The sequence below is a fragment of the Corella eumyota genome, chromosome 4 (assembly GCF_963082875.1).
Source record: "Corella eumyota chromosome 4, kaCorEumy4.1, whole genome shotgun sequence".
NCBI classification, from domain to species: domain Eukaryota; kingdom Metazoa; phylum Chordata; class Ascidiacea; order Phlebobranchia; family Corellidae; genus Corella; species Corella eumyota.
The window spans coordinates 15,226,871-15,237,034 of record NC_137493.1 but is presented as its reverse complement, the minus strand read 5'-3'; the positions used below and the strand labels follow the sequence as shown (position 1 = coordinate 15,237,034).

Below are 10,164 nucleotides of genomic sequence, written 5' to 3'. Positions count from 1 at the left end.
GATGTGATTTTTTAGGAAGTAGGAATGGACAGTTACGTCATCTATGCCGCGGCCGAGGTCGCCTGCCGTCCCCGTTGAAAAGCGCGGGAATGAAAAGGCCTTGTGACGTCATAGACTAACCATGAATCATCATCTAGGAAACCGAATAGCATCCTTTTTATTTGCAGAAAAAAAAAACTATTTTTAATCGCTGCCCGGAGAAAAGTGACAGAATTTCTTGCGATAATTAAACTGTCAGTGGGTCGCGCAAATATTTACCAGAACGAATAGGAACCGCCATTTTGAAAGATCTGGCCGTCGTCTGTATTAGACACAAAATGGCTGCGAAGTTACAAAAATTAAGGAAAAAAGTTACCGCATTTTTAAAAGTCAGTTAGCATAAAAAATGGCGGAATTTTAATATAAAATATTTATTTTTTAGACTTGGATACCTGTATAGCTTTAAAGTTATCACTAAAACTAAACTTTTTCTGAAATCTAAGAACCACGTGCTTATAGATTATACCACTTGAAATTTCCGAATTTTAAGCTTTCGAAATTTACACATTGCTCTTATTCTAAATATAAACCTGTTTAATTATAGCTTTTGGGTTTTAAACGACATTCTACAAAACTTTAAAGTCATTCAGATCACCACAGGTTAACTAGTAGCGAGTTAATATATTCAAAACCAAAAAACCCATGACTATTTTAACTAACTTTTTTAGAAAATTTGAAAATGTAAATATAAACTGATTTAAAATTCATTCTTGTCTGATTTCTAGCTATTTATACATATAATGCGGTTAGTTAACTCTTTAACCCTGACCTAATCAAAGCATCTTTATTATTTATATTTTCTGCTATTAAGATTTTTCTAACTTATGTAATGTTATTATATTTGTCATGCATATTACATTAAACTACACCAATCCTAATTGAACCAATCCGTATCTAAACATCGTCTATGTCTAAGGAGAATTGCTAATTAAGATATGTCCTATTATTCCAAACACGCGCCCGGCCTTAAACTAAGCAATGATCCGTGAAAATACATATTGAAACTTTATCGCTCAATTATCAAGATTGTAAGTCGGGGTCCCTTATCATAGGACCACTGGCACTTATTCTAATTGCTTTAATATTTACCCTTCCTCCATTTAACGATTTTTTGAATCACGAACTGTATTGAACCGTATAGGTAAGTATTGTACATATGCAATAGATGTTTAAAATAGTTTAGTCGGTGAAGCACATAGTATGGAAGGCTGTAACCAAATATGGTTGTTTGAAATAGGCGTAAAAATGTGGACATTACTTTTTTGGGTTCCGGGTTCGATTCTAGGTCGAGGGACTTTCCGAAATTTTTTTAAATTCGCGACGTCGATATATTTCTTTACAAAAGGTACAATTGCGGTTTTGGCTAACTATTAATTTTGTGATTTTTGATTTATTTTAATACCAGGTTATTTTTGGAGCGTATAAAACTAAATTGAGCGTTAAGTTGAAATTGCTTGTTTTCAATTTTGTAATTTTACTAAAAAAAACATTTCTTATTAAAAATATTTTGTACAACAGTTTTTTTTATTGTTTTTTAAAATTTACAGACAGATAAATTGACAAATATAAAATAAAATTTTAGTTTGTTTTTTGTTACTTCTTCTTTTTCCCCTTTTTTCCTTTCTTTCCCTTCTTTCCTTTTCCCGCCTTTTTCTTTTTACTGAAAGGTCCGACTTGTTTGATCACCATTGTCCCTCTCCACCATGCTTGCAACTAGAAAAATAAATGTGTGTTTAAAATTTGAGTTCTAATTAACAACATATCTTGGTATAAGTGATTAAAAGCGACTTACTCTGATGGCCGACTTCAACTCCATTTCTTCTTTTTCTCTCTTTCTTCTTTCCTTTTCTTTCTCTATCCTATCTTCCACCACGACTCTCTCGTATTCCGAGTATTTACGAGTTAGCTCCTTAAAAAATATCAAAAAATATTTAGTTTTTTTGCGTATAAATAATACAAGCAGTATTGTTAAGGATTGTAGGCGTGTCTATAGTAGTTAAAACGAAGACGCTAAAGAGTTAGTGCTTTCTACAATTTTTAACAAAAAAGAAAAAAAATCTACGAGCCGAAATGTTTCGGGTTTGAGCCGCACCAATGCCACACTTTTTGCCACTGGACCCAGCGTGTACGAATAGCTTAAAACACGTCCCAACAGCGCACCCATTACAGTAAAAAATATAAAAAAAACATCACCTTGAGGTAATACGCAAAAAAAATAACTAAGAAGAATATAACTTACTTGTAAACGCTCCAAGTCGTTAGCTTTTGAGGTTTTTAAAACACTAAGTTCGTGTTGTTTTGCGTCCGTGTCTTTGTCGTATTTCTCCATCCAGTGTTCAACTTTGTCTTCAAGAATCTAAACATCAAAATACTTTTAAAGTTTGGTTATATATTAATTTTTAAAGAAGGCCGACTCCGCGGTTCAACTGTATTTAAATTTGGTTCCCCTGACCCAGTCTTTAGTTGACTTTGGCAGATACTAATTATATTTGCCCGATAATTAATCTATCGATGGGTTTTAGGCTTAGCAGGAGTTATCACCGTTTCAAACGCAATACGTAAAGTTCCTAAAGCATGAAAGCAGTTGGGATCGAACCAAGAGCTTCGTGTATTTAAACCATGTGTTCTAACCATTTTACAATGCTTTTAAAAAGGTTTTATAACCAGTAACTTAAGGCGACTGCTACATAAGTTAGAGCTTCACATTTTAATTAACGTCGTTTACTTACCTTTTGGTGCGTTTTAAGATAGTTATCTACTTCAACATGCGTCCTGACTTCTTCGTCTATTTGGTTTTTCAATGCCTGAAAGTACAAAAAGGCTTGATAAGGATTAAATTAAAAAAGATTTAAAATAGGAATTAGTTTTAAAAATTCATTTTTTTTTACCTCAATTTCATCTTTATTTCCCTGTTCCGAGATTTGACATTTTCTCTGGTTTTGATGAACTTGGTTTTCAGCATTTTTCTTCACATATTTTCCCTCCATATTGCTCTTTGCTTTCATTTCCTACAATGCAGACTAGTTTAAAGATAAAATGGTGTTTAAAAACAAATATGGTGTATTTAGGTCGGATATTGGTCTTTTTTGTTATAAAATTGGTGTCTTAAGATTATAAAATGTTTTTATGTGTGTATAGTTGGTGCTTAAAAATGGTGTTGTATGGTTATAAAAATGGTGTTTTATGGTAATAAAGATGGTGCTTTAAAATTATAACATTGGTTACTAATGGCAAATATAATGGTATTTTATTGATATAAAATTGGTTTTTAATAGTTATAATATTGTTGTTTTATGGGGTAAAAAATGGTGTATTTAGTACTTGTAGTTGATCTTTTAAGTGGGCAATCATTTCATTTCTTTGTTGGATTTCGAGTTCTTTTTCTTTTTCGATATCTTGGAGTTGCCGCTGCAAGAGTTTAATCTTTTTTCTACCCCTTTCTTCCCTTTAAAGTAATTAAAATAACATAAAAATAAAGTAATGCTAATTTCAAGTTTGTGTAGGCCTTTGATTGTTAAACTAAAATTTAATATAGATAGATTGTTTTAAAGCATTTGAAAGCTATTACAGTTTAATTTTAATGTACAATTTTTTTAATGTTGTGAATGGTTAGTAGCAGTTAAATTACTTGATGATTGTGTTCTGTAATCCTGTTTTAGTTTGTTTTTCTATCTTAATAGCTTCAAGAAGACTGTAGTAAGTGTGGTTAGATGGTAGTTCCTTAAAAACTTTAAGCAAAATATCTTCACAAAATTGTCTGTAAAAAAGCATATTGTTTATAATAAATTTGGTATTTTTTTTATATATCCTTTTTCTAATTAAAAATCTTGAACTACATAACTTAAGTTTTATATAGTTATGCTTAACATATTTTTTAAATTGATTTATCCTCGATGTAGGAAGGTTGACTTTACAACCTAAACATAGAGCAATAACAGCAACCCAGTCTTAAGTTGCAATATGGCAGTTTAAGATATTATAGATTATAATTGCCGGAAAATTAAGCTGCTGACTAAGAGTTCATACCATTTAAAGTGCCTTACTAAAGGGTGCTACTGCATAAGAATAAAGCAGTGGGAATCGAACCCAGAACCTTATTTCAACCTTTCAAAGCAGATAAATATTTTATTACTAGTTTAATGTATTATTTTTAAATAAGTATTAACCTGTCCTCTTGTACTTTGTACAAGTTGTCCTTAGTTAAAGGACTTTGTCTCATTGACTGATCAACATATCTGTTACTCGAAGATAATGTGTTCACCAAACCTTGTATCTAAATATAATTAAAATTGTTTTCGATAAATGAATAACAATAAGTGCTTGATTCAAAACATAAAATATATTAACCACTGCTTAGTAGTAATTTAAATTAAACCTTAAAATGGTCAATCCTGACTGCAGAATTCATGGATCTTGCTGGATATAACCATCATAAATTATCCAAAAATTTAGTGTATTTGATTGAAATTAGGAGGTTATAACCAATTAGTATGTTTAACGTTGCGTAAATTTTTCTAGAAATTCTTGAGCATGAATATGTGGCATAAAATATTTAAGTTCTGCAGTAAAGACCACAACAATATTAAACAATTTAAAAATGTGCTATCGTTGTATGGTATTATTAGTTAAAAGTAAGATAACTTACAGCATCATTTTCCTTTTGTCCGCCCGCCAACATTTTATCCAACTTTGATTCAACCTCAAGTTGTTGGTTTAAGATTGATCCGATATCACCTTTAACTAACTTTAATGTAAAATATATAGATTTTAGCTTTATTTAATTTGGTAATACATTTTTTTGATTTTTAGTAGTTTTTTATTGATTTTTGGTAGACAGTAAGTTTGTCGGCCTATGTGGTCGTTTTAAAGTTGTATTTATGCAATGAAATGGTAGTAAGAAAATAAGATACAGATTTACAATAATGCACATGTTTTTTTTTAAATATACTTTCTAAAAATCTTACTTGTTGTGGATCTGCTTGACTTTGAAAAGTTACTGGGTTGATTTTACCCAAGATTGAAAGTTGGTCGATCGTATCCTCGAATACTGCGTTAAAATTTACCGCAGCAGAATGAGAAATCGCCATTCTTGCGTTTTGCTAGTCAGTTATTTTGTATTTTGTGGATTTTAATAACAACAATGCAAATATAGCGCAGGGCGTTGTTGTTATGGCAACTTTTGCAGTGTTTCCAGATAAAAATTTAAAATCTTTTCAAGCTTTTTTATATTTATGATCTTTATGGATGTGTTTTTTTTTTCTTCAAATTTTAGTATTTTTACAAGTACATAGAAATTTTGATTTTGCTTTTAAAAAAGAGTGTTTTTCGCATAATATTTTATACAGAGGTTAACTAGTTTACACAAGTTTATTTTAAAAGGAGTTAATTTATTTATTTTGCGTAAAACAAAACAAAAAAGTACATTTTGCGGTCATTTTGTAATTATTAATCAATTGGCTAAAATAAAATTTATCTTAACTTAAAAAACAAGCAACAGAATTAAAAAAACAACCATTAAAGAATAAGTTAATGGACGATGTTAATTTTTCGGGCTTTCAATGCTTTATCTCTTTTGGCCAAAAAATCGTTTAATTCCCCTTCCATAGTTGAGCCTATCTCAATCTTAATGTCGTCTTTTAAATAAAGATCTAATGTGTCAAGAAAATCGCAATATTCTTGCCTAAAATTGGTTATAGGGCTTTGGTCACTGTCTGATATAAACATTGTAGAAGTGCTAGGTTCCCTCTCAAACATTGCTGGCCAATATTCAGTTTCTACTGACTCAAGAACTCGACCGGAAATTTGAAACTTGTTTCCACGGGTATACTATATAAAACAAAAACTTTATTGTAACAAAACTACCCCTAAAAGCAAAGCACTAAAGCCTATAATCGCATGTATATATGGTTACATAATATCTCAAACTGTTAAAGTCATCTTTAGATTTGATCAAAGTTACTAACTTTACCTTATGTTTAGGCCGTAAATTAGGCCATTTCTATTTATAAAATTTTGGGAAATACTTAGCATTTAACTTACTGTTGTTTGGCCATTCGGGTTACCGTATCGAGCAAATTCAGTCCAGTACTTGGTCATTTTTTCAGCGAGTAACGATTCAGCTTCGGTAAACCGAAATTCTGTTAAAGTGTCCATGTCAAATAGGTAAGGAAGATCAGCAGAATGACAGCTCAGGTTATAACACAAAGTGTAGTTTTCCCAGAATTGCTAAAACAATTATACACATTTGTTTGCATTTGTTATTGCCTTTACTATTGTAAAGGGTCAAAGCCAAAATTGTTATCAAAATTGCGAGAAATATACTTACTGGAAATGACCACTGTTGGTCAAACGTGAAAGTCCAAACATTTTCAGGCTTGTGTATACTTTGAACATTTCTCGTCGGACATGTAAACATATAATCTGTCACAATATCGTCTAGAATGTAACGTTCATCACATCCTGGAGTAATACCTGGCCCACGACACTGTTAAATTAACAAACGATTTATTATAGTAAGTGCACAACTATAAAACAAGCTGAAGTTATTTTAGAATTAGAGTAATGTAGTGTCGTAAATTAGTCATGGTATCAGTTTACTAGCCAAAAGGGTTAGGTTTTAAGCCGCGCCAATGTTACACCATTTGCAGATAAGGCGGTGTTTGTTAATAGTTTGTAACATATCACAATATTTTACACCCTTACTTGTAAAATTAAATTATTAGAACATATCATATGTTATTGCAAGCAATTAATGTATAATTACCGCTTTCGGGTAGATATCTTCAAATGCTTCAGTTTGATTGGCACCAAAGGCCAGTGCTATGTAAAGGTCATATACTGCAGACGGGGCAGGAAAAGTTACAGCTTGTAATAAAAAGAACATTGCCTCGTCAGTGGTATACCCAACAATCATCGGTTTATTTTGGTGGTTGTTCTGTGAGGATAAACAAAGATTTTAAAACGTTTAAACTCTCAGTAGTTACAATATAGTTAGAAACTAAAAAATAAAGTTTTAAACTCTTAAACTAGTTTACGACATTACTTACAATAAGAAATTTGTGAAAATATTAGTTGGTATTTAGTAGTTTTATAAAATAACCATATCACGACTAGTAATTTTTTAATAACTTATTAAAGAGCATGCTAATATTAAATAGTAATGATATACTTTACCTTTTCAAATGTGTAATAAGGATGCTCTGATAGTAACTTGTTTTCCAACACGGGTGCCCAGGGTTCGAATAATTGGGAAAACGATTCACTGTTAAACTGAAATTCTACAGGAAATGTCTTCAAGCATTCGAGCACCCTTTCCATGGATAAACCTCGTAAGCAGGCCATGTCGTTTTCGCTGTTGTTTGGTAAACGAAAACATTGGAATTTATTATGTAAACACTTCAATACTTTAATAAAATCTGTTTATCATGTTTGATAAATATCAATATCTAAATACCCAAATATGACATTGTTTATTCAAATATGTTACTTCAAAGTTTTGGTGACTTAAAACATTACCAGAAAGCTTTACCTGCAATCACATGAGTCAGCGAAATGTCCAGCAATTTCCTGAGCTTCACTTATAGTCTTAAAGGTAATTCCAAATGGATTGCTGTGAAGAATTGCTTGATGAAATAGATCCTTGCTGCAGTCGTTCACAAGATGAACAGATATGCTTTGTGCACCAGCACTTTGTCCAAATAAAGTTACCTAGCGTTTAATGAAAGTCTTTTTATCTTTGTTTATTTAACTATTTACAAGTTGGTCAAATGCAAAGTGTGAAATGTATATGATATTAACAGGGTATAATTTCTGCTTACAATAACTTGTTTGCTTTTATTTTAACTCTTACCGAATTAGGCTCCCCTCCAAAGTTTAAAATGTTAGCTTGAACCCATCTCAATGCTTCGATTTGGTCCCAAATTCCAAAGTTGCCTAAAGCTGAGGATGGAGTTCCATTATCTTGGTAGAAGAACCCAAACGGGCCTACCCTAGTATACAAATATAGTTTAAACTTTATATAAGGTTGTAAAGGTTTGATTCTTATTGCTTGCTTACTTATCGTAGTCTCATTTAGTAAAGTGTTAACAATACTTACTGTTGTACTTTAAAAGTAAGCAATAATTATACAATATCATTGGATCAATATAACCCAAAATTTGCAAATTAGAGTTAAGTGTCACATGCAAAATAAGCATTGTATGTTTAAATGTGCAGTAGGTCTTTTTACATTAGAAAAAAACTAAAAAGCCATTAACAGTAAACAAGTACTTACCTATAGTTTGGTACCACGACAATAACATCGCCCTTTTCAGCAATGAAACGACCGTCGTACAAAGGTACTCCGTTACCTCCAGATATAAAAGCACCCCCGTACATATAAACCATAACTGAAAGCTTCGTGTTTTGAATATTGTCGATGAATTCATAATATTCACCTTCAGAAGTTTCTATCTTTTTAGTAAGCCTGCTTGGAACGTAAACCACTGCTGTGAGGCAGTCTTCGCTCATCTATTTTAACAAGAAAAATGATCAGTAAGAATAGTATGCCAAGGTTTAGTTAACGTTTATTTAATGAAAATTTATGCAGTAATGATACAATTTATTATAAATGTAAGTTTAATAGTTATAAAATTGCTTGATATCAGTTTTTATTTTGTAAGTAAACTAAGGCGACCCAAGACTAAACTTTAAGTCAAAATTTAATTTTTTCGAGTACCTAAAAGAACACAGAATCTGTATGTTGTTATCCATAGTTGTTTTAAATGCTTAGCTTACCTTTTTTGGACAAACATAATCTGGCGAAGGTAGAGTACACAATTGCGGACATGCCGGCCTGCTATAAGAACCATCAAAGTATTCCTTATCCAATCCCGGACTAAGTGGAAGCGGACTCCGCGGATTTTGCCATCTGTGTTCACCAACCGGAGGCTGGGCAAATGGAAGTCCATGGAAAATAGCGGTACCCGCTTCAGAAAGTGTCCCAACCACCGGAATACTCGACACTTAAAAAATATTTTTGTTAATACCTGATTTGGGGATTCCTAAATTTAAATAATTTTTTTTATTACTTTAAGGGAATAAATTGTATTTATATTTAGAAAATGTGTGCTATTATAACGTGTATTTGAGCTATCTGTAAACGCCGGGCTTAAGGGCGAAAAGTGTGGCATTGGTTGGGCTTTAACCCAAAATCTTTTGGTTACTAGTCTGTTTTCATTACCGGTGCCACACTACCAGAATATTTTATAATTTACGTTAATTTTTATAGATAACGTTTGCCTTTACTTACATGTCATTCGAATTGTGTCGGCCCCCGTAGGAATAGTTGTCGTTGTGGTTGTTTCTTCTGGCTTGATTGTGGTCGTCGGTTCTTGCGGTGGCTCAGTTGGATTAATCACAACTTCTTCACCATAAGGTTGCACTAACACAGCCAGTAATGTTGCGATTACTCCAATTGGAATAAGTAAAGCTAAGCCATAACCTAAAACTTTCTTTGCAGATACCATTTTTTTAGAACTATACCACGCGTTTGAGGCTCATGTGATAATAACCGTTAAGTTGTGTTAGGTTATCAAGTCGTGTATGCGTATTTAATGTGTACACAATATCAATATTTGCTAATAAATGTGCAACATAAGACAATAAGGCTTTGTTTCTCGTAAAATGCGGTCACATTTTTGAATTGCAAGTCACTACACAAACTTTGGGTACCTTGCTTGGTCATATAAATGTCATTAGCATCAATTTTATGCTTTACAAGGCTAAGCAAATATTTGATTGTAGTCAAACCTCGAAGTTATGTTGCTATAATGTGGTGATTTATGCTTGATAATTAGTTGTAGGCCAATTAAATGTGCAAACGATTATGTAAATACTTGTTAAAATGTAAACTTTGATTTTGCAAAATGTCAGGCAATAATTAAACAAATATACATAATTTATTTTTTTGTCAATAAAAGGGTATACATTTAATTAACAGTTGTCCCTATTCATAATTCCCTTTCATTTTAAACCTAAAAGTTTATTTTAAATGGGCGGACGGGTATCAAATTTGAATAATTCCTCTTGCAAAAAGTAATACAAAATTGCCGCAATCACTAAGAATCGAATTCCGTTGTCCGCGAC

General features: G+C 31.9%; 2 protein-coding genes across 2 annotated transcripts; both read right to left on the bottom strand.

The window, feature by feature from the left end:
* Positions 1-1,555: 1,555 nt before the first annotated feature.
* Positions 1,556-5,179, bottom strand: LOC145750271 (dynein regulatory complex protein 9-like). Its single transcript, XM_082566263.1, has 10 exons — positions 5,004-5,179; positions 4,685-4,783; positions 4,206-4,312; positions 3,668-3,796; positions 3,361-3,484; positions 2,928-3,047; positions 2,769-2,843; positions 2,279-2,395; positions 1,832-1,948; positions 1,556-1,752 (listed from the first exon to the last, which is right to left on the bottom strand). Exons 1-10 carry the CDS (start codon positions 5,124-5,126, stop codon positions 1,633-1,635), a joined length of 1,131 nt encoding a protein of 376 aa, XP_082422389.1. The 5' UTR covers positions 5,127-5,179; the 3' UTR covers positions 1,556-1,632.
* Positions 5,180-5,565: 386 nt separating this feature from the next.
* Positions 5,566-9,545, bottom strand: LOC145750938 (crystal protein-like). The gene is made up of 10 exons (XM_082567009.1): positions 9,329-9,545; positions 8,815-9,041; positions 8,312-8,547; positions 7,889-8,027; positions 7,568-7,746; positions 7,213-7,390; positions 6,803-6,973; positions 6,365-6,523; positions 6,079-6,264; positions 5,566-5,865 (listed from the first exon to the last, which is right to left on the bottom strand). Exons 1-10 carry the CDS (start codon positions 9,543-9,545, stop codon positions 5,566-5,568), a joined length of 1,992 nt encoding a protein of 663 aa, XP_082423135.1.
* Positions 9,546-10,164: the final 619 nt, after the last annotated feature.

Excerpts from the sequence above, each read along its gene's own strand:
- LOC145750938 (XM_082567009.1), bottom strand. The coding sequence starts at position 9,545 with ATGGTATCTGCAAAGAAAGTTTTAGGTTATGGCTTAGCTTTACTTATT. Across the intron at positions 8,548-8,814 it reads ATTATGTTTGTCCAAAAAAG|ATGAGCGAAGACTGCCTCAC; the intron begins GTAAGCTAAGCA and ends TTGTTAAAATAG. Across the intron at positions 6,974-7,212 it reads CTTATTACACATTTGAAAAG|AACAACCACCAAAATAAACC; the intron begins GTAAAGTATATC and ends TTATCCTCACAG.
- LOC145750271 (XM_082566263.1), bottom strand. The coding sequence starts at position 5,126 with ATGGCGATTTCTCATTCTGCTGCGGTAAATTTTAACGCAGTATTCGAG. Across the intron at positions 3,485-3,667 it reads TTACAGAACACAATCATCAA|GGAAGAAAGGGGTAGAAAAA; the intron begins GTAATTTAACTG and ends ATTACTTTAAAG. Across the intron at positions 1,949-2,278 it reads ACGACTTGGAGCGTTTACAA|GAGCTAACTCGTAAATACTC; the intron begins GTAAGTTATATT and ends ATATTTTTTAAG.